The sequence below is a fragment of the Petromyzon marinus genome, chromosome 45 (assembly GCF_048934315.1).
Source record: "Petromyzon marinus isolate PM22_M1 ecotype Great Lakes invasive population chromosome 45, UKy_Petmar_22M1.pri1.0, whole genome shotgun sequence".
NCBI lineage: Eukaryota > Metazoa > Chordata > Hyperoartia > Petromyzontiformes > Petromyzontidae > Petromyzon > Petromyzon marinus.
Window position 1 is genome coordinate 10,124,084 of NC_133711.1, and position 24,251 is coordinate 10,148,334.

The following is a 24,251-nucleotide window of genomic DNA, read 5'->3' on the forward strand; positions in this document are numbered from 1 at the left end:
ATATATATAAAACAATACAGAATTTTTTTCAAATGTTTCTTGCCGTTGCTTTTCACACCTGATGATGACCGTTTGTATTATGGTCGAAACGTCGTGAGAATTTTTTTTATTGTTTCATATATATTTTATTATTTAATTGTTTCCCTTTAATGTGACTTTACCGAAAGAGCTAAGAATACTTGAAGTTACTCAACTCGTACAAACATTTCAAAATACTAAACTGGTTTCACTTAAAGAACTGCTTAGTCATGTTGACGCTGCATTCCTGTTACAAGCCCTTATCAGTGCCTCCTATCTGATTACAGATCGATTCAGACCTGATTGGTCACCCCCGTGCCCTTATAAATCTCAACCTTCATCCTACAAAGTCCCATCACAATGGAGAAACACAAACAGACACAAACACACAGTATTTATTTTGCCCGTATTGAAACGTCCGTACGCCGTACACGAACACAGGGTGAAGCCGCATGGGTTGACAGCAGAACGACGCTGCAAAGTCCGCAAGCTGCTGCTGCTGCTGCTGCTGCGACACGTGCAGGCTGAGCGGGGTGACCTCTGCACCCCACGGGGGGTCGGGGCACGGGTGGTGCTGCTGCGACACGTGCAGGCTGAGCGGGGTGACCTCTGCACCCCACGGGTGGGTCGGGGCACGGGTGGTGGTGCTGCTGCTGCTGCGACACGTGCAGGCTGAGCGGGGTGACCTCTGCACCCCACGGGTGGGTCGGGGCACGGGTGGTGGTGCTGCTGCTGCTGCTGCGACACGTGCAGGCTGAGCGGGGTGACCTCTGCACCCCACGGGGGGTGCTGCTGGTGGTGGTGGTGGGCGGCGGCGGCTCTGGGTGTGAGCACTGAGCAGGGACCGCCTCCGCGTGTAAACTCTCTCTCTCTCGCACGGGCAAAGTCGCTCGCACATCTCTTTCTCACCCTCCTCTCGCTCTCTCCTCGCTCCCCAGACACCCGGAGGGCCCCGGCTGCTGCTGCTGCTGTTGGACAAACCCGCGACTGACTCTGCGTTCATCCCCCCCGCCCCCGTGGTCCTGCCTTGGGCTGCGAGGTGAGAGTGAACGAGGCGCCGTGGGGGTTTTAAACGCGAGGTCTCATTGAGCTGTGGAACACGCACCTCTAGCCAACCTTCAGTTTGTGTAGAATCTCAAACGAAGTTGAGTTAATGTGTACGCATGGGCCGAATAGATGGGTGACCGGGGCATTCCAAGTATGCATACCTGTCAAACCATTTGGTTTACCCCGTATTCTTGTACAGGGACATTGAGTTTTCAGGTACGTACGGCGTACAGCTGTTTCAATGCGGGCAAACACAATTATAATAGTTTGTCTATTTGTTTGTGTTTCTCCCTTGTGATGGGACTTTGTAGGGTGAACGTTGAGATTTGTAAGGGGCACTGGGTGACCAATCAGGTCTGAATTGGTGTGTAATAAGGTAGGCAGCACTGATAAGGGGTTGACAGGTATGAGTACAGCAATGGATGTGTTTTCTTTAATCTATCTGTGTGGCGCGCTTTGGACGTCAGCTCGCATTGCGTGGGGTTTCTCTGGGTTACTACACACGTGAAGCCAAACTCGCGTTCATTGTTAATCGGACAAACACACCCCCCCCCCCCATGTAAACAGCAGCAGCATCCTGAAACAAAAGTCTCGAGACTCAGGACAGGCTTCCCTTGACAAAGCTAATTGTGAAGTCTCAACTTGCACGTGATACATTTTCACGCGGATTTGTATTAAGGGTTTAGAGACAAGGGGCTAGATGGAGGGAATCCACTGCTGAATGAGAGCCTCCGAATGCCGCGTGAGTCATAGGGGATTGTTCGACCATACTTCACCACGCTGGTGCTGGTTGGTGTAAGTTGGGAGCGTCGACGTTGAGGTCATAGTACAGTACAACGATTGATATTTTTTTTACGCACTGCTGTCTGTTGGCAACGTATTTTAAGTGTTTTGGGGGCCGACGAAAGCCCCACCGCTCTCTCCTCAACCGCGTCGGTCGGCTCCCGCCGGGCCCCCGCCGACCGAGTGATCGCCCCCCCCCCACGCTAGCGCCCTCTCTGAGGGACATGGCTAAACTGCTGGCTCACCGCCGCACGGAATTAACCCACACACTCGCCCGTGTACACCACCACTCACGCCAACGCGGCGCACAGCTGCACGACCGCACCCACACCTGTGGGCGATTATGTCCGAACACGCGCGGACACGCTGCGGCTCCGCGTTCACTCCTCTCGCAACGCGTCGCTCCGCACGCGGCCGCTCTACACACAAATCACTGACACCACACCGATGCTCTGTGCTAACTTTTATTCGCGGTGAAAATACTACCTGGGGGAATATTTTGCGAGAAGAGCCAAGCCTAACTCTGCCTACGTACCCAGTCACTCAAACATCCTACCACGCACCTCGAAGCTGTACTCACGGAGTCGCACGGACGCTGTGAGAGTCGGAGGGAGGACGAGAGAAAACTTCACCTATCGCTGCCTCGTAGCAGCACTCGCTGGCATCACACGGATGCTGCGAGCGGCTCGAGGAGGCAGGACGGCAAAGAGTGGGGCTTGACGGCCCAGAGGTTGAAGACAAGAGAGCGAAAATCGTCCTGGGCCACTCTTTTTATTCCCTAAACTTCAAGGCCCAGGGTGACGTCGCACCGCCCAGCCAATCGTGCGCGCTTACCTGCGCCGTCGCTCGTTTTCCATCCCTTGCGTGGCCTAATCCCCCCATTCCAAGGGCCGCGATGGCGTTTGTACCGCGTGACCAACCGTGCGCCTACCTGTGGTTACCGCCCCCCTGTTACCGTGTCCTCCGTCGAGTGCCGCGGGGACGGCGCCAGGCACCTATTGTCCCTCGTTGCTGGGTATCTGGAAAGGGCGCCCGGCTGGCGAACACGCAGCCTGCCAGTATTCGGTATGAGGGCCGAGATGGGGGGAGCGGCAGTGGCGCTGCGATTCTCCTGACCTCATGCTCTTCTTGCTTAATATTCCACCCTCAGTCCCCCCCCCCCATGTCGTGAATAACTTATTGCGGTTGGCACAGTGAACCATTTCTTTCTGTGCCCATACAATGTTAAGCCAATTTAGGGGCACCGCAATGTAACCTTTCCTGCGAGGGTCGGCCAATCTCCTGGCACCGGGAAACCGTGGGACTTTCCCTCTAGGGGCCCTTCGGATTAAAACCCGACGTGCCAGGCAATCCCTCGCCAGCACACTCCGTGTGTGCGCTGCGTGCGCGTGTCCTCAGTGTCGGGGACAGGGGGGAGTAGCGACACTTGCCGAGTTGCACCACGGTGTCTATTGGATGGATGTGGAAGTTGTTTCCCCTCATTCATTCCCCAAGTGCTGGAGTTCGCGCCCATAGCAAAGCGGTGCACGCTACGTTATAAACAGCCGCCGTGTCGGTGGTGGTAGTCAGTTGCCGACTTTTATCGATTTTTTTTTAAATTATTGAACTACCAAATTAGCAGTTTCCTGTCCACCAACAATCTACTACATCTAAAACAATCTGGGTTCCGAAAAAGATACAGCACCACATCTGCTGCATTAGACTCTCTGAATCAAATTTACAGTAGCCTTGATAATAAGCAGTACTGTGCCTGTCTTTTTCTTGACCTGTCCAAAGCTTTTGATACTGTAGACCACAACACCCTGCTTAGTAAACTAAGTTGCCTTGGTTTTTCCGAAAACACAGCAAAATGGTTTAAAAAATTACCTCTTTTCTCACACCCAAACTGTATTCACAGATGGTTGGAGGTCAAACAGTGTTAAGATAACAAAAGGGGTTCCACAGGGTTCCATCCTCGGCCCCCTTTGTTCTCTCTTTATATCAATGACTTGGGCACTGACCTGGATCATTCCAGGGTAAATCTTTTTGCAGATGACACGATATTGATTCCTGCTGGCCGCTCTCCGGATGACGTGATTGCTAAGCTCCAGGGTGATTTCAACAAACTACATCAGCTAGTTGCTATTAAACTAGTCCTGAATACCTCCAAAACCAAGGTGCTATGCTTCTCACCGGGACTAAAGTAGGAAGTTTTTTCCCCCAATTACATTCCTTAAATAATTATCAAATAGAGCAAGTCAAGATCTATACGTATCTTGGGGTCATCCTGGATTCAAAACTGAATTTTGAAGATCACATTGATTATATTGGTAAAAAGACAAAAATAAAAATTGGTTTTCTGTATCGACACAAGCACTGCTTCCCCCTATTTTCCGATTGGAATTGATAAAAGCTACCATACTGCCTCTACTTGACTACTGTGACATCGTGTATAAATCAGCCCCAAGTACTATACTGAAAAAGCTTAATTCCATCTATCACTCGGCCTTAAGATTTGCATTGAACTGCCCATATAGGACTCACCACTGTGATCTCTACATTGGGTCAAACTTAACATCTCTTAATGTTCGACGGCTTGTGCACCAGATCTTATTTATTCACGATGTGCTTACAAAAAAATCCGCAGACTACCTTCTGGATCTCCTCTCTGTTTCAAAGAACAAATTTGACTTCAGGTCTTCGCTCATCTACCAGCTTCACATTCCCTATTGCCGTACAAAAACCGGAGGAAGGGCCTTTGCTATTGATGCCCCCAGGGTCTGGAATGCTATTGCCAATAAACTGCAACTTGAATCACTACCTATGAGATCTTCACTCAAAACTGCTCTAGAGGAGTTGTACACCCCTAGCTGCCACTGCTATTCAGTGGCCTAAATACTTGCTCTAGATTTTGGTGTTATAATTTATTTATGTAGTTTCTTTTAAAAAATTCGGTCACAGTCCCTATGATCACTGTTACATTGCATTTATGGCTTTTATTTTGGTGATTTCGAAAACAAAAATTTTGGTTTTGGCCATGTTTTTGTTTGTTATATACGGAGTTAGATTGATGTCCTTAATCTTAGTTGTCTTGTGGTTGTTGTTGTTATTTTGACTTGCATCCCACTGGGATTTTTTGCACACAGCGTTGGTGTACGGTGCTATTTCAGGAATATTTTTGATGTTTTTTTTCCTGGATTTTCTGTTTGCACAGTCACATAGTCACTTTAAGATGCTTTCTTGTTCATGTTTTTTTGTTTGTTGCGCTTGCACCCGATTCAAGAGCCGAATGCTCACAGGGCTATACCCAATAAATGGAACTGAACAGTGAGGGGCTGAGGGAGGGAGGGAGGGGAGGGGCGAGAGAAGGGGGATTGGAAGCGGCTGGGAGGGAAATTAGCCAATCACGAACTCGCAGAGATTAGAGTCACGTGGGGCGGTGCAGCCAATCGGGATCGGGGGTGGAATTCCAAAGTCACGTGGAGATGGGAGGAGCGGAGAAACGTGTACCGGTAAAATCATCACTAGCACGTAGTTTACACTACATCATCCTGCTCTATATACATCATCACTAGCTCCTAGTACACACAGCATCATCTTGCTGTATATACATCATCACTAGCTCCTAGTACACACAGTATCATCCTGCTGTATATACATCATCACTAGCTCCTGGTACACACAGCATCATCCTGCTCTATATACATCATCACTAGCTCCTAGTACACACAGCATCATCTTGCTGTATATACATCATCACTAGCTCCTAGTACACACAGCATCATCCTGCTGTATATACATCATCACTAGCTCCTGGTACACACAGCATCATCCTGCTGTATATACATCATCACTAGCTCCTAGTTTACACTACATCATCCTGCTGTATATACATCATCACTAGCTCCTAGTACACACAGCATCATCTTGCTGTATATACATCATCACCAGCTCCTAGTTTACACTACATCATCCTGCTGTATATACATCATCACTAGCTCCTAGTACACACAGCATCATCCTGCTGTATATACATCATCACTAGCTCCTAGTACACACAGCATCATCCTGCTGTATATACATCATCACTAGCTCCTAGTACACACATCATCCTGCTGTATATACATCATCACTAGCTCCTAGTTTACACTACATCATCCTGCTGTATATACATCATCACTAGCTCCTAGTACACACAGCATCATCCTGCTGTATATACATCATCACTAGCTCCTAGTACACACAGCATCATCCTGCTGTATATACATCATCACTAGCTCCTAGTACACACATCATCCTGCTGTATATACATCATCACTAGCTCCTAGTGCACACAGCATCATCCTGCTGTATATACATCATCACTAGCTCCTAGTACACACAGCATCATCCTGCTGTATATACATCATCACTAGCTCCTAGTACACACTGCATCATGCTGTATGTACATCATCACTAGCCCATGCATTACACTACTAGCCCATAGACTACAACACTGATCCTCATACCCTTCCTCTTCTCCCTATCATCAGCCTCGTCTTGTATCTGGCACCTCGTCCCTGTTCCCCGTCGCCACTCGCCTCATCGCTGTGTTCATTCTCACGCTGTCCTCGCAGCTCCGTGCAATGTGCTACAGGAACGTCAATGCCCGTGTGTTGGAGGAGCGGTGGCCCACTGGTTAGCGCACTGCCCTGAATAACCTGCCACCCGTAGTTAAATTCCCGGCCACGGCTAATTATAGTGGCTAGTTATAATCTTAACCAATTTGGAGCCTCTCCTAGGTCACCTCGGCCTTAAAATGTGTAACTGGTGCGGTGCGTCAAAATCATCTGCGGGGAGGCGATGGTGGCCAGACTTCGTGTTTAATGGCAGGGTTCGTGGGTGCTATGCTCGCAGCACTTGCCCCAACAGTTGTATCGTTTGTTTTCGGGATGTGTTGTTCTGAATGATGTCTGACAACTCGCTCCAGCCTTTTGTAGGAACTGACAGTCACTGAAGAAAAAGAAGAAGAAGGAGGAGGAGAACCTTCCAGCACGTGGAGCGAAACATCTGAACGTCGTGACAAACGACAGGCGGTGTACAACCCGAAAAAAAAATCGTCGGATAATTCAGACGTTGCGAGCGTGAAAACCTCCGCAGAGGTAATTGGGAATGACGCTCGCCCGTGTGCGTTGTGTCAGCAGCGTGCGGCTCGAGCGATGGAGGCGCTGTGCTCGGTGCCTGTCCACGTGATGCGGGACATCGCTCTGCTCAACTGCCTGGCCGAGGCGGCCAAGGACTTCGCCTTTCACAGGGGCATCGCCATGAGAACGCCCGAAAACCCCAACGAGTCGGAGGTGATTAGCAGCAGTTTAACACGTAGGCTTCCGCGACCAATATTATTCATAATAAAGGTTTTTGGGTTAGATCGCGTTATTTATAAATGTGTCGTAACCCTCCACCATTGCTGCTCCTTCATTTAAACAAAGGGAAGGAGCAGCAATGGGCTCTCCTTTATCTCCTGCTATAGCAAATCTGTACATGGAAAACTTTTAAATAAGAGCACTTGCCTCGAACACATTAAAACCATCTTTTTGGTTTACATATGTGGATGACACTTTGGTTGTCTGGTCACATGGTAAAGATACACTTAATGATTTTCTAAATCATCTCAATGCACAAAACCCCGCCATCCAGTTCACCATGGAAATGGAGGTGAACAACACTTGCTTGGACATGGCCTAAACGGTAAAATAACACAGCGTTTACTGAAAGCAAATGCACACTGATGCCTATCTGAATGCAGATTCGCATCATCATCCAGCTCAGAAATCCTCTCTTATCAAGACATACATCGGGCTAAAACAGTGTCAGATAGTGAAAGTCTAGTGAGACAGATCAAACATGTTAAAGAAGCACTACGACAGAATGGCTACAATAATGCTCAAATTAACAGAGCACTGAATGCCAAATCACGATCGCAAAGCAACACTGCTGAAAGCGATCAGATTGTTAAAACAATACAAATTCCATATATCTCAGGAGTAACTGACAACTTAACCCGTGTTTTGCAAAAGCAAAACATTACAGTAAGATTTGGTACAGTACAAAAACTAGTATCTTGCACTAAAGACGAATTACCTAAATTATCAACGGAAGGTGTATATCGGATTACTTGTTTATGTGGCAGATGATATATTGGACAAACGGGACGTAACATCAGCATAAGACTAAAATAACACCAAATATGAAATTATTTCAAACACAACTGTCGGCAGTGGCAGAACATGCTTGTCAACAAGGACACTCAATTGATTTTGATAACGTTGAAGTGTTGTGTAAAACTAATGATTACTGGCAAAGACTAATTAGAGAATCCATTGAAATTGAGAGATATAGAAATAACTTTAATCGCTCTGACAGCTATAGGCTTAGTGCGGCTTGGAAGCGTATTATTAAATAATTCATATTACAATTCCTTATAGGGGAAACACATACTAATTAACGGATTATTAACGTAGCATATAATCACAACATATTAGAACTAATTACTAATCTACAACTCATTACTAATCATAACCATTGACTGATTACCAATCGATTATATAATTACAATACCCCCCCCCTCCGCCTCAAATCACTGCACCTGAATGAGTTAAATGATGACGTCACCCTGCTGCTCTATTTAAGACCGGGAGCAAGTGGAGAGGGCTTTACCATTCTGGCGAATTGCCCGATGATGCTGGATGTAATTACCAGCGAAACGTCGTACTACTCAAACTGTAAATGTTGTGGATTCAATCTTCAACACACCGGTGGGCTATTTGTCTTTTGTCAACGTGACACTTTTTTTGCTGATAGGCCGTGTCGGGTGGTGGAGGGTTACGGCACATTTATAAATAACGCGATTTAACCAAAAAACTTTTATCATGAGTGATTAGCAGCGCGTGAACGGCATTCCAGAGGAGGTGAAGCTCGTGCGTCCGAATGGGGCTTGGCGCAACGTGACTGCAACACTGATCCTTAACCCTTCCACACGAGGTTGGGGGGGGGGGGGGTCCCCAGTCCACACTTGCCCAATCCGTTACCCGCCAGAATGCCCCGAGCCCCCCGATGCCCCCCTCCGGTATCTCCTCGCGATTGCTGCTCACCCCTTCCACTGTTTCCGCTTCACTGCCTCCCCCCCCCACTTTTTTTGGCGGGAATCATCTCCATGCCCCTTAACCCACTGTCCATCTCCATTCCTACTCCCTGACATCCCTTACAAGAGCAAGCAATTGCAGGGCCGCACCATTCCTGTTGCATACAGTGAGGGAAAAAAGTATTTGATCCCCTGCTGATTTTGTACGTTTGCCCACTGACAAAGAAATGATCAGTCTATAATTTTAATGGTAGGTTTATTTGAACAGTTAGAGACAGAATAACAACAACAAAATCCAGAAAAACGCATGTCAAAAATGTTATAAATTGATTTGCATTTTAATCAGGGAAATAAGTATTTGACCCCTCTGCAATACATGACTTAGTACTTGGTGGCAAAACTCTTGTTGGCAATCACAGAGGTCAGACGTTTCTTGTAGTTGGCCACCAGGTTTGCACATATCTCAGGAGGGATTCTGTCCCACTCCTCTTTGCAGATCTTCTCCAAGTCATGAAGGTTTCGAGGCTGACGTTTGGCAACTCGAACCTTCACCTCCCTCCACAGATTTTCTATGGGATTAAGGTCTGGAGACTGGCTAGGCCACTCCAGGACCTTAATGTGCTTCTTCTTGAGCCACTCCTTTGTTGCCTTGGCCGTGTGTTTTGGGTCATTGTCATGCTGGAATACCCATCCACGACCCATTTTCAATGCCCTGGCTGAGGGAAGGAGGTTCTCACCCAAGATTTGACGGTACATGACCCCGTCCATCGTCCCTTTGATGCGGGGAAGTTGTCCTGTCCCCTTAGCAGAAAAACACCCCCAAAGCATAATGTTTCCACCTCCATGTTTGACGGTGGAGATGGTGTTCTTGGGGTCATAGGCAGCATTCCTCCTCCAAACACGGCAAGTTGAGTTGATGCCAAAGAGCTCCACTTTGGTCTCATCTGACCACAACACTTTCACCCAGTTGTCCTCTGAATTATTCAGATGTTCATTGGCAAACGTCAGACGGGCATGTATATGTGCTTTCTTGAGCAGGGGGACTTTGCGGGCGCTGCAGGATTTCAGTCCTTCACGGCGTAGTGTGTTACCAATTGTTTTCTTGGTGACTATGGTCCCAGCTACCTTGAGATCATTTACAAGATCCTCCCGTGTAGTTCTGGGCTAATTCCTCACCGTTCTCATGATCATTGCAACTCCACGAGGTGAGATCTTGCATGGAGCCCCAGGCCGAGGGAGCTTGACAGTTCTTTTGTGTTTCTTCCATTTGCGACTAATCGCACCAACTGTTGTCACCTTCTCACCAAGCTGCTTGGCAATGGTCTTGTAGTCCATTCCAGCTTTGTGTAGGTCTACAATCTTGTCCCTGACATCCTTGGAGAGCTCTTTGTTCGTGGCCATGGTGGAGAGTTTGGAATCTGATTGATTGCGTCTGTGGACAGGTGCCTTTTATACAGGAAACAAGCTGAGATTAGGAGCACTCCCTTTAAGAGTGTGCTCCTAATCTCAGCTCATTACCTGTATAAAAGACACCTGGGAGCCAGAAAGCTTTCTGATTGAGAGGGGGTCAAATACTTATTTCCCTCATTAAAATGCAAATCAATTTATAACATTTTTGACATGCGTTTTTTTGGATTGTGTTGTTGTTATTCTGTCTCTCACTGTTCAAATAAACCTACCATTAAAATTATAGACTGATCATTTCTTTGTCAGTGGGCAAACGTACAAAATCAGCAGGGGATCAAATACTTTTTTCCCTAACTGTATATATTACATTGCCAAGTGTGCATTGTGGCAAAGGTCCAAATTCGACGTTGTATAACCAGTCAAGCCATCCCATGCAGAGTTTGTGATCGTGCCCATCGGACACTGTGTGGTTAACACTCGCTGTGTGCTCTACAATGACTTGCTCGCATGTGTGTGTCTTTTTCTGCCCACGCTCCTCCCTGGCCTGCAGCGTGTGCTGTTCGTGCCCTTCACCCTGTTCCCATCGGTCGTCCCCACGGTGCTCTTCGAGCAGGCCATGGAGGTGCAGCGCGACTTTAACCTGCTCATAGACCGCGTGAGTCAGGACCACGCGTTTCTTCAGGAGACGTTGAAGAGGTAAGCATGCTGGTTGGATTGCAAGTCCAGCGCCCTACTAACCATTACACCATGGCGGCATCCCCTAATGTAAAATGTTACACTGATTTAATTTCAACAATTCAGATGATCTCATGCATACCACAGCTGTCCAGGCACGTGCCATGTCAGACGGGGATTACAAGTGAAATCTCTGCGAGTGCGGTCAAATGTTCAGCACAAAGGCGTGACTGCCTGCGTCTCACAGGCCACGCGTGTCTGGTGTGAGCATTAACTTTGGATGTGCTGTGCGTTTCCATGCATTGGACAATAACTGCTGCTGCTGTGGTATAATGGGTAACAAACTGGACTTGCAATCCAGAGATTTCGAGTTTAATTTGATCTCGTGGCACAGATGGACATGTTTTATAAACCATGGACACTTATGTTTTGTAAACCCCCCTCCAACGCCTCTGTCGACCCAGCGGTTATAAATATTTATAGGTACACCACATTTCGTCAATCGGAAGGGCACGTGTGATAGTGCGGTAAAGTGTGGCTACTCCCACCTTTGCTCTTCCAAGACGTCTTGGCCAGTGTGAAGAGTAGGCCAAAATATGCTTTAGAGGGGCCTTCCTCCAGAGCCTCCTCCTAGCAGAGGCCCTTCCATTGGCAGGGCTGCACCTTTTCCTTCCACTTTAAGTAATCAATGGGCACCCGTCGTGGATATTCCTGGACGCCGTAAGTGTGGGCCGTCGTTAAATACGAATTACATTCGTGTGCTCCGTGGGCTGCAACTCGAGCCCTCGGGTGCCCGCCGGCTGCGAGATGTCCCGTTGAGGTTTTCTGAGGCCACAGTTTGGGGGTTGAATGCACTGATCCTTGGTGGGGGCTTTTTTTTTCTCCCACATTATTTTTAGAGTGAATAAGGGTGTCGACGATATATGTTCTCCTCGAACACATGGTCGCATTAGCATCATGAAAATGCGATATAGCCAAAAATATACCCGCGAAGGCTGCTGTAATTTAAACACTTGTTTACCAAACGGAGAATTTGTTTTTGTAGCGAGACTGCTGTTTTTGTTCGGCCAACATAACAGCAGTTTATAAGTCTTGTGTCCAGATGAACTATAAAGGAAATTACTTCAAATTGTGTGCAATTAATTTGTTCATTGGCTTCACTGAATGTTAAGACTTCGCAGTGATGGTTTACTATTAGCTCTTTTCCACTGGCACAACTGAGCTGTGCCGTGATCGATGCCAAGCCAAACCAGCATGACTTGGGAGGTGCCAGGTTGGTTTTCTACTGCAGAAACCGAGCCATGCGACTTACGTGACATGCAATAGACGATTTGAGATGTGTGCAGACAGCAGGGTGATGCTATTAACCTCATGATGCACTGATGTCACACAAGGGGACGCGTGGCCCCGGGCCATATTCAAATGTCGTGCGAGGCGAGCCGTATATGGTTTGGTTCCAGCTTGGCACTGCATATAGCCAGGTGGTAAAGCCACCCGTGTCATGAGGGCCTTGTGCTGGCTCATCTTGAATGTGGCCGATGGTCGGGTCGGCGTTTCCAGATCTGTCATGGGACACACGTATTCTCTTTAATTTGGACTTATGGTAATGGCCTAAAGTAATGTGTGGCCAGTCTTCCCCCATTCAGACGGGGGTTTTGGTGCAGTTGTGTGAGAATTCCACCTGTGATGCGTGCTGTGATGCGTGCTTGCTGCTGACGCGCACACACTGTGTTTTGATTTCAGCACGGTGGACTCGGATGAATTCTCGGCGAATGTCTTCAGAATTTTCCAGCGATTGCTGGATGAAAACATCACAAAAGTTGGTGTTTATTTTATATATTTCATTTTACATCTGGCAGGGCATGCAAAAGTGAACCACAACTGATTAAGAGTAAAGCATCCCGGGTTGCTGTTGCTTCCATGCACAATGAAAAGCGAAATAGTTACCAATTATGCTGTGTTGGCGATTTAGGCTACAAACATGTGTAGAGACTGACTCAGAGACACTAAGAGTAGGAGTCTCTCTATTTATTAACAGCCTTCACACAGTCCGCACAGAGTAACTACAGCTCCCAGTCATCAGGGCAGCTGGCAGACTGCCCGACCGACGACGCCGAGCAGGTGAAGACGGTGACGGCGGCGAAGGCTCCAGCAGCACGACGAGGGGATCCCACTCCAGGCGACAGCCCCGAGCTCCCGCTCAGGGTCCCCCCTTTTATCCTCCCGGCGTGGCCTCGCTCCGCCCCAGCCACGCCCCCTTGCTAGAACCTACTAGCAGGTTCCCGGGCTTCCCTCGCGTGCCCCTTCTGTAACATTTCCCCTACATCCCTCTCTCTGGCTTGTCACGTGACCTGCTGACAGACTGCTGCACCTGCAGATCCCCTTCTCTGCCAGCAAACAGCGCTATGCTACGTAGTGAGCAGTTCTATGTCACTACACACGTGTACTATTTTAAAGCCCTGCATTTCTCAGGTAATGATAGTGAAATTCAATGTCACTCAATTATGATGTCAAACTATGTCTCAGTGTGTCTCCCACCTTGTAATTGTCCAAATTCCTTGTGATTGTCCACACGGGCACTCCTTGACATACGCGATAGATGCGTTCCTGGAAAAGCGCACGTATTCAAAATCGCGTATCTCAAAAGCAATTTTCCCATAATAAATATTCGTAAAGGAGGGGGTTAGAGGATTTCACTCACATGCGCAGACAATCGCCTATATTATCCTGGCCTATATCAATACAATACATGTACACACATTCTAATACGTTGAATGAAAAAGAAAATCATGGAAACTCTAATACCATTCCTCTAAAATAAAAATGAAAATAAAGAAATACAGTATTACTTACTTGTAACTACCCCGGCGTTGCATTATGGAGACGAAGGGAAGAGTGATGGTGTACACACGGCGAGATGCTGTACACTGTAGCGCACTACTTATCGTACTGCACTGGCTGCTGGCAACGCCGTTAGGTCTCGGTGCCAGGCTAGTGTGGCGTACGTCACGTTGCGGATGACGTCTAAATACACAGCGTGCATTATTCCTAAATGGTGTACCACAAAAGCACGTTGACTGCGGATTGCCTGTATGTCATAACAAGTAACGTTAATGTATTAATGACTCGAAAAAGATGCATGCTTGGAATTGCAATGAATGACAGAAAGGGGGAACGTGCGGGATTAGAGAACATTCACAAGTTCGTGACTTGGGCTGTTAATAAAAGTGTGGGCTTGGGCAGGACATGTCACTGGAAGGGTTGATGGTGGTGGTCTAGACAAATGCTGACGTGGCGACCAGAGAAGAGGGGAACGCACTCGACTGGGCGTGCACCGCAGAGATGGAGCTATGAAAGCAGCTCTTGCGCATTTTGCCGGCTGGATCGTTGTACCGCGCGATCTTGACAGAAGGCGGCAGCTTGGGGGGAGGCCTTCATCCAGCAGTGGATTGATCGTTGCTAATAACAAGACAACACCGGACGCGGCGTTTGGGTTAGTTGGCGAACAGTGGTGAAAGAAAAAGCCACCCATGGCACAGCGCTGCTTCGTCGAGTTGCCACGCGGTTACCCCTCGATGTTGTTGGACACTCCAGGCAGTTTACCCTTACGCAGTAGTCCTGATTGTTTTCACTGTGCGCTTCGTTCACAGCCGGTCGTGCTGGGCCTCAACCGGTCGGACTACATGTTCGACTTGCATGCCGATGGCGCGTCGTCGTCGCTGAAGCAGATCGAGACGAACACGTTCGCCGCCAGTTTCGGAGGCTTGTCGTGCAGCACGCCGGACCTGCACAGGTGAGCCAACGCCGGCGCAACGTTTGGCCGGGGCAGTGATTGGCCAGTGGACGAGCAGTGGTAGGTTCGCTTGAAGATGGCCACATTGCCTGGGTCACAGTTGAAAAAGGGCTTCTTAGCTCAATGGGCCTTTCCCAAAATAAAGCGGCCGAATTCGTGTGTGCTGACTGCGCGTTAGGTTTGTTATGGCGTACGTATTGGCGAAGAGACGGACAGCATCTTTGATGCGTTCCGCGACCCTTTCCTCCGGTGACATACGTGGCACGCACAGCCCTTTGTCATTCCACTGCTGGATGAGGGTCTCCGCATAGTTTACGGCTCAGTGGTTATTTGGCCACCCTTCGCCACGCTGGTCAGCACGGGTTGGTGAAGGTGGGAGCATACGCGTGGGAGCATACTATAGTACACCGGTTACGTTTGCTGCATTTCCCTCTTCTGAATATCTTCCAATATGCTCCTAGATCGGGCGCATGCCGAATTATTTGCTCATAGCCTCATGACTCCTTGTGACGGGTTGCTGCGGCACCTCTCTCTCTCTCTCTTTCGGGTGCCACTCGCCCGCACAAAAATCCGAGCTGTGTGTCCGTGGTGTCCCTGTGTTACGCAGGCATGTGCTGAGGCTGCTGGGGAAACCCGGGGAAGGCGTGGAGGTCCCCAGCAATAGCCCGGCCGAGGAGCTTGGCAGGGGCATCGCGGTGGCCTGGGAGCTGTACGGCGAGCCCAAGTAAATCCTGCCGTACCCTCACCCGCTCACTTGCCAGCCCTGCCGAATTTAAAGTGGTTATGGTAAAGGAGCAGCCCTGCAATTGCCCACGTGGGCCACTGCTGGCGGAAGGGCCGCAACTTAAAAAAAGGGAGCGCTATGAGAGCCCCCTCCAGAGGATCTTTGGGCTACTCTTCCACGCTGTGATCAGACGTGCGAGAAAAGATGGGGAGTGCCCTACCCCTTACCCCACCACATGCGACCTGGACTCATTCACATTCCTGGGTGGGCAGAGGCAAGAGGTGGTTTAAAAAACTTGCACCATCGTTTCTACTGGCATATCGAGAGAGATCGAACCGGTGACCTGGATCACAGGTCCAGTGTGCGCTGATCTTTACACGCTTGCAGCATTTCCATTTTACGCGGTATCCTGCTGGCAATGTTGCTTTGTGTAATCCCAACTGAGTAATTTGCATCGTCTTTTTCAAATTTTGTCCATGATACTGCCATGCAAAGGCCGAATGGTCCTGAATGACATCGCGGGATCTTGAAGTCCGTGGCACCTACATGGTGTATTACGGTTAATGCACCCACAGTAGTCAGCGGAGCTGCCTGCCTAATTCGAACGGCGAACATCCGCAACAAGCGGCGAACACGCTGCCGCTGGGCCGCGTCACCGCCCCCCTCCCCCCCCGACGCGCGACACCCACGTCACGCAGGGTGACGCGGCCACGGCCGGAGGCTTGGCTCTCGTGGAATCTGTCTCCGGAGGGGACACGCGGTGAGCCAGGTTCACGCTGTGGCCACGCGCCCTCGCCATGACCCACGTGGCGTCCCGCTCTTGTGCTGCCCTGCAGGGCCGCGGTGATGTTCCTCGTGGAGACCGACTGCAGGAATATATTTGACCAGCGTTGTGTGGAGTACGCCCTGTGGAAACGGTACGGCACCTCCATAATGGAGGTTTTTTTGGGTGAGATCGCGTAAATATATAAATGTGTTGTTAAACCCGCCACCACCCGAAACAACCAATTACTAAGGTTTGTCACGTAAACAGAACATGCCAATTCGTTGCTAGTACAGCACACTGGTGTGTTGGAGAGCAAAGCCACAACATTTACAATCTTAGTATGATGTTTCGCCAGTAATTACAATGCGCTTCATCAGGCGACAGCCAGATTTGTGGAGAAATCCTCCTGTTTCGTTCCTTGAATAGAGGGGTTGATGTGATGACATCACTTGTGAGCCCTTCTTGAGCAAGAGTGGGGGGGGGGATTAATGAATGCATATAAATGACTATGGGTATCCATTGCCGGTTGGGCTATTTATATGGTAATCAATGTACATGTCTCATACACCCACGCGCAGTGCGCCTCCACACACTCACTGCAAACTCTGTGACTTATTATATGCTGCTGGCAACAGGGCCTCCACGAGAGGGAGCTCTTTCTAGCCCCTCTAGAAGTTTTTATACTTTCCTTATATGCCCCCCTTCATCTATGCTCACCACGTTCTCCAACTCGGTGCTATGAAATGCGGTCAGATAACTCCCACGACCCACCATGATGCGGCGATGCCCTCATCCAGCGTACGATTGACAAATTAATTGTGGGCGCGTACTGTCCGTGTTGTGTGCGGTGCCGTGCCTGGTGTCGCCCATCGCCCTGCGGCTTCGGTGTGACAACCAGAGGCATCAAGGTGCTGCGCAAGACATTCGGGGACGTGACGAAGCAGGCGTCGCTTCTTCCCGATCGCACCCTGCATGTGTAAGCAAAACATTGCACAAAGAATTGCTATGCGGCCTGCCCAGGGCTAAATTCACCGCACGCACCCTCTCCGACTCCTTCAGCTCGAGTTCACTTGTGTGTTCCGTGTGAGTTTGCGTGTGTGTTCTGTATATGTTCCGTGTGTGTTCCGTGTGTTTTCCGAGTGTGTCTGTGTGTGTTCCATGTGAGTTCACGTGTGAGTTCACATGTGTGTTCCGTGTGATTTGACGTGTCAGTTCACGTGTAGTGTTCACGTGTGTTTCGTGTGTTCCGTGTTAATTCACACGTGTGTTCCGTGTGAGTTCACGTGTGTGTATGTTCCGTGTGAGTTCACGTATGAGTTGATGTGTGTCCTCACATGTATGTTCTGTGTGTGTTCTGTCTGTCCTGTGTGTGTTCCGTGTGAGTTCACGTGTGTGTATGTTCCGTGTGAGTTTACGTGTGTGTTCCGTGTGAGTTCACGTGTGTGTATGTTCCGTGTGAGTTCACGTATGAGTTGACGTGTGTCCTCACATGTATGTTCTGTGTGTGTTCTGTCTGTCCTGTGTGTGTTCCGTGTGAGTTCACGTGTGTGTATGTTCCGTGTGAGTTTACGTGTGTGTTCCGTGTGAGTTCACGTGTGTGTATGTTCCGTGTGAGTTCACGTATGAGTTGACGTGTGTCCTCACATGTATGTTCTGTGTGTGTTCCGTGTGTTCCGTGTTCTGTGTAAGGAACGGGACGGAGATCGCGGTGGTCTACTACCGATCTGGTTACACGCCCAACAATTACTCGGGACCTAAGGTCAGGGGTTCCTATGATTTGCAAACGCATGCACACGTGTCCCAATGATAAACTTCACATGGGGGTGCTAAATGCGTGGTTATCGGGTGCGACAACGACACTTTTTAATTCATCTACAATCTCAATGCAAAAAAGACAGAACACTACATGAGGGTAGAAGGGAGGTTTGTCATGTCAGGGAAACACGGCAAAGAGGAGAGAGAGCAACCCTGCGGCACAGCCCGGGACCAAACAAACTGAGTCCGGCACCAAGAACAATGACGAGCCCCAAGGACGCAATCCACGTGTTCCTAAATGTTCCTCTTTGTCTGATTTTTGACAAAAAAACGTGCCGATGTCTCACTTACCAGCAATCACGAAAGTTCACGATGGGGCATTGCGTGTCGGTCATTTGGTCCAGACGTCAGTCTGGCTCGTGCGAGCCGTCGCGAGCTGCATAATCATCGTCGGTCGGTGACCCATCGTCGAGCATTGCTCATTCGAACCAAGCGGAGGACGCGGATGCCGCGTCGATCCCACCGCCTGAGTTGTCGACCGTCGGTGCCGCAGGACTGGGAGGCGCGCGAGCTGCTGGACCGGTCGCGCGCCATCACGTGCCCCGACATCGCCACACACCTGGCCGGCACCAAGAAGGTGCAGCAGGTGCTGGCGCAGCCCGGCGTCGTAGAGCGCTTTGTGACGGACCCCGCGGCTGTGGCACGAATCCGCAGCACCTTCGCCGGTCTCTACTCCCTCGACATGGTACGATGGCGTACGCGGCGACGCCTGCCAATGGCGCCGCTCGCTGTCTTTCCGGCCGCGTCTTGGCACCGTGCCCGTCACTCCCCGCCGGTGGATTGTTTGTCATAAAGCGAGCGTGTGTCAGGTAGCACACGAGCGATGGCTAACTCGCGATAATAAATGGCAGCGTGATTAAAGTTGGATCGACTTGGAGGGGTGCTCGAGTCTGTGTGCACCGGGGCGCAATTTACACGAAGGCCAGGGCCGATGATAATTGTCGTTGCAACATGACGAGGTCGCGGGTGAAGAGAGGGGAATTATTACTTGGCTGGATGGTGAGAGATGGCCATAAACTTAAGCGAAGGCCTTCACCCAGCAGTGGCTTGACCCTGACTAATGATCGTGGTGTTGACGAATTCACCCATGAAATGAAATGGAAGTCTTTTGGCTGCTGCGGTGACGTTTGCTGACATACAGGGAAACGTACCCTGGGGCACACGGCCTTGCCGACAAGCGTGCAGACCTTGATGTTGATAACGACTCAAGATTAAAATCGTGTGGTTGTGGCGGTTTCCTTGACGATGCATGTAGGCAGCGTGCGTATTTTATTTTCAACTTCTAAAAAGCACTCGGAAGTATTGAGCAACAGGGAATACGGAGAGTATGGCATGTCCTCGATATTTCGGGCTAACTCAGGCCACAGCGCGCCGCTGTGTATCCATTTTCCTAACAAAACCACCTAGTTTCCACGAAGACTAAATTTAGTCGATTTACAGCTTGTCATTTTAATTTTTGACTGCTCATAAATTATCCCGGTGTCCATACGCAGTCATCGCCCCCTACTGACAAAACTTGGCAGGACCCTCCTGACGAAGCTTTCACGAGTAAACAAACGTAACAATACTACTAATAAGAAGAATGTCACGTTAAAACACATGTTGCTTTAAAGGTATAAGTTAACTTTGTATAAATGCACGCATTTGATTGACTCGATCGGTGTGGAGTTTGCGACGTTTCCGTGCAGCGTGGAGACGCGGCGAGCGTAGAAGAAGCTTCGTCACTTTGTGCGCCGTTCAGATTTTAACTTTTTCGCGGCGCCATTTTTCTGTTTGCTTTTTCAGTTTCTCTTAGGGGTCCGCAAGAAAAATAACTTCACACAGTATGTGCGGGCACGTTTTGTTGTGTATATATTTAACACGTAGGTTTTCGCGAACCGACATGATTCAGAATATATTTTTAGGTCAGATATCACATGGTTGAAGTCTCTGTCGTACGCACTCCTCCACCAGACAGAGCCAATTATGAAAGTTGTCAGGTAGTGGGGTGGTGGTCCGCAGCAGAACCATTACCCTGTTCACCTGTGGCTGCACGGGTTTTGTTCCAGAACGAGGAGGGCGACCGAACGGTGGCTTTGGCGATGGCGGATCCTCACCGCTTTGTGCTGAAGCCAGAACGTGAAGGTGGAGGTCAGTAACTGTGCCACTCTTGTGCATCCCGGACTCCCCTCCGTCTTCCCCGTCTCCCTCCCGTCTCCCTCCTGTCTCCCCCCATTGTCCCTTCTCCACCCCATCGTCCCTCATCTCCCCCCTGTCTCCCCCCCACGTATCCCCCCATTGTCCACTGTCTCCCCCCTGTCCCCTTCCCCCTGTCTTCCCCCCTGTCTCCCCCCCCCTTATCCGCCCCTATTGTTCCGTCTCCCCCCCTGTCTTCCCCCCTGTCTCCCCGCCCTCATCCGCCCCTATTGTCCCCTGTCTCCCCCCCCCTCGTCTTACCCCCTGTGTGCCCCCCACATCTCCTCCAACCATTTTCCTCTTGTCTCCCCCCATCTCCCCCCCCCCCCGTCTCCCCCCCCATCTCCCCTCATCTCCCCCCCATCGTCCCCCGTCTTGAATCACCCTCTGCTTGTAACGCACGGCAAGTAGGCTCGCCGCGACGTGGCGATGCGACGATTTATCGAGCGATATAAAATCCACGTTCATAGTATCGTCCATTTTGCTAATATCATCGGTTGTTTTACGTCTGTTTCGAATTAAAGTTTGTAAATAAATAGCTATTAAATGAGTGCTTTGTGAAATGTTTTTCAGAGTAATTGATGGCATTGCAATTATACGACATCATGATTTTCGCAGGTCATTGAATCGTTTCAATATATTGGTGTAACGGATGGCATGTGCATTTCCAATGGTAAAGTTGCAAGACTTATAACAGGCTTATGTTGATTGAACTTCAGTTGAAGAATGTTCATTTCCGATTAGCACGGTTGGCTACGTAGGGTGCGAAAGAAGTGTAACATGCATACATCTTTATTCTTACTTAGAAGTAAAGTAACCCACGATAAAAACGAAACAAGTACACATTTTTGGAAGACTGATATCGCGATAATCGTGGTGGTATCACGATGGTAAATATCTAAACATTTGTGCCAGGCGTCATTTTCTGTACCTCTGTTGTGATAACTTGTTCGTTGTTTGTTTATGCCTTTTGTTTTCATACCATTTCTTCATGTATGCATTCATTTATATTTTCTGAAGGTTATTTACTTTGATAATTGCAATGGATAGGATTTGGCCCTGAATATAATTATGCATATAATTATTGTACAGCGTTGTGAGATTCATTTGCCATGAATTATGCAATATAAAGCTTAGTTATTATTATTGCATCATATCGTGAAAAACGATTAATCTCCTTGCCGGATCTCGCAGGGAATAACATTTTTGGAGACGACATCACAGAGCTGCTGGGCAGGATCGGGCACAGCCCGGAGCGCAAGGCGTACATTCTCATGGACAAGGTGCGCCCGCTGGCCGTGAGGAACGTGCTGGTGCGCTCAGGCTTCCCGCTGGCACCGCTCGACTGCGTGAGCGAGCTCGGCATGTTCGGCATCTACGTCAGGTATGGGCCACGGTGGCGGGGCCGCGCGGCATCGTGCTTTGGCGTGCGTCACTCCCTCCAAAAGCGGTTGGAGCTGTGATGCGCCGACGCAGTTTTAAAGCGGCTGTCGCCGGCAATAGATCCAGCATAATTTTATATTGTAAACAAAAATTAAGTTGTCCAAATCCGAACACGTAGATAGAAAAAATGATAATGAAAACAAAGTGAATAAAAATATCACGACGTTTCGGATTTAACACAAGCGGTCGTTTGCCTCTAAAGGCAAACTGTTTATAAAGGTTTGGAGATGGGCGTAGCCCAAATGTATCAGCAGCACCAGGAGCATGGGCAGGGCAGCAATGCCAATGCAGCAGCAATGCCAATGCAGCGGCAATGCCAATGCAGCGGCAATGCCAATGCAGCGGCAATGGCAATGCAGCGGCAGTGCCAATGCAGCGGCAATGCCAATGCAGCAGCAATGCCAATGCAGCAGCAATGCCAATGTAGCAGCAATGCCAATGCAGCAGCAATGCCAATGTAGCAGCAATGCCAATGCAGCAGCAATGCCAATGCAGCAACAATGCCAATGCAGCAAAGGGCCGCCAAGAAATCACTGCACCCCGCTCCACACACCACACTGCTGACGGTGGAGGTTGATTGACAAGAAAACACAAGTCAATTCATGACCCAAAGTCGTTGGTGACATCTTTCTAATGATTGCTGAGTCTATAACGATCCTCTCGGTTGAAATTGTGTCTGTGTCTGCATATATGGATGGCTTCATGAACGAATCTTTGTTGATAGCCAGTCAGCTTGCAAAGTCACCATTGTCTTAGAGAAATAAATTTCGTGTGATCCAGCCGCATTCAAATAATGATCAGCCACGGCAGAAGTCATTGGTCCTACCGTGTTTCAAATCTGCCTTGTGTTCACGAACATAAGGCAGATTTGAAAATACAGTTGAAGAACCCTGCAGGAGACCGATCAATGCTTCATTAAATATAATTATGTGTCTTCATTGGCTTGGACGGAAGTCCGTCGGTCTAGGCCACTCGCGATTGCCATGGACCATCACGACGCATTTGCCCTCGTGCATCACTGGCTCTGGCCCTTGGCGAGCTGAGCGGGGGCGACGAGTGACGACATTGCCCACGCTGCAACCGCTTGTGTCAACTAAAACTAAACTTTTTTTTTTATTTTACCAGGTAAGGCCCCCACTGAGATGGATAGCTCTTTTTCAGAAGTGTCCTGGCCACAAATGATAGCTCAACAAAGTGGCTTACGTGGAAAATGACAGCAGCCAAATAATCTGAACGCTTGTTGTTGGTTCTAAATGTGGAGGTAAAAAAACCTGAGGACCCGGAGATGAATCCACGCGACGACATTGAGAGAGAGAGACGGAAACTCCAAATACATAGCAGCAGGCGTCAGGGTCGGGATCGAACCCACGACCTCCTGTATACCGGGCAAAGGAATTAACATCTTCTTGCCACCATGATGATGAGGGAGAGACGCAAACTCCAAATATACAGCGGGCGTCAGGGTCGGGATCGAACCCACGACCTCCTGTGTACCAGGCGAGGTAGTCAACATCTCGCCACCGTGTGTTGCAGGCAGGGCGGTGCGATGGTGCTCAATGACTGCGGAGGCCACCTGCTGCGCACCAAGAGCCTGGAGCATGCGGACGGCGGCGTGGCGGCCGGCGTGGCCGTGCTGGACAACCCGCGGCTCGTGTGAGCGTCCCGCGGACTCGCGCTGTGCTGTCTATCGATATTGGTGCGTACAGCGCTTGCCATGTGCGCCTAACTAGTGGTGTGTATCCAACTAGCTGTGCGTACTACGCTAACAATGTGCACTTAACTCGTGGTGTGTACTTAATTAGCCGTGCATTCCACACTTACCATGTGCGCTTAACTCGTGGTGTGTACCTAATTAGCTATGCGTACTACACTACCCATGTGCACTACACTACCCATGTGCACTTAACTCGTGGTGTGTACCCAAATTCTGTGGATACTACACTCAATTTAGAGGGCTTGAGCTCATGTAATTTTAAGTGGTTCACTTGGAAGTCCATTAATGAACCATTCTCCATTCATTGACCGTTTTGTCAATCCACTGCTAGATGAGGTCGTGGGGGCTGTTTGATTATGCTTCGCCACTCTTCAACTATGTTTACTTCACTCATAACTTGACGATCTTAATAAATTCACAAGTTGCAGTGTCGTAGCCAATGTTGATTCCGGTCTTGGGGCTGAAATAAAGGACTTGCGCAAGCGTGTCTCAAAGTTTAGGCTCTTGCCGCGGCGTCATAACTGCGGGTTAACGCCAGGTTATGACGTCATGTACGTAGCTCACTTTCCCCTCCTCCACAGTCTGGGAACACTGGGAATGGCGCTTGTATGTACGCATGTTGAACTTCTTTCTCCACCGTACGTGGCCAACCATGCTAATCGCAGGTGTTGGGGAAGGACAAAATTAGGCCTCCCACGGTTAGGATGGAAGTCATCATCAGGTGGGAAAACCACAGCAATATTTTTTTTGCTGAAGTGGTTTTCCCACCTGATGATGATTGCTCGTGTTGCA

At 49.3% G+C, this 24,251-nt stretch overlaps 1 protein-coding gene across 8 annotated transcripts; it reads left to right on the forward strand.

Annotated features, from left to right (window-relative positions):
• Window positions 1-885: 885 nt before the first annotated feature.
• Window positions 886-23,886, forward strand: GSS (glutathione synthetase). 8 transcript variants are annotated; one of them, XM_032971218.2, is made up of 13 exons: window positions 886-1,057; window positions 7,008-7,163; window positions 10,905-11,050; window positions 12,773-12,848; window positions 14,680-14,822; window positions 15,430-15,546; window positions 16,383-16,463; window positions 17,211-17,288; window positions 18,002-18,071; window positions 18,621-18,812; window positions 20,176-20,257; window positions 21,497-21,686; window positions 23,279-23,886. In XM_032971218.2, exons 2-13 carry the CDS (start codon window positions 7,026-7,028, stop codon window positions 23,400-23,402), a joined length of 1,437 nt encoding a protein of 478 aa, XP_032827109.1. In that variant the 5' UTR covers window positions 886-1,057; window positions 7,008-7,025; the 3' UTR covers window positions 23,403-23,886. The 8 variants fall into 8 exon arrangements, with proteins under 8 accessions (XP_032827109.1, XP_032827106.1, XP_032827105.1 ...); XM_032971215.2 differs by having other exon boundaries at window positions 7,011-7,163; XM_032971214.2 differs by lacking the exon at window positions 886-1,057 and adding an exon at window positions 5,238-5,339 and having other exon boundaries at window positions 7,011-7,163.
• The last annotated feature ends 365 nt before the right edge of the window (window positions 23,887-24,251 follow it).

Bases quoted from the DNA above. Each gene is read 5' to 3' on its own strand.
- GSS (XM_032971210.2), top strand. From the start codon at position 6,472: ATGCCCGTGTGTTGGAGGAGCGGTGGCCCACTG. The intron at 15,547-16,382 runs GTAAATCCTGCC...GCTGCCCTGCAG, and splicing joins GAGCTGTACGGCGAGCCCAA to GGCCGCGGTGATGTTCCTCG. The intron at 18,813-20,175 runs GTACGATGGCGT...GTTTTGTTCCAG, and splicing joins GTCTCTACTCCCTCGACATG to AACGAGGAGGGCGACCGAAC.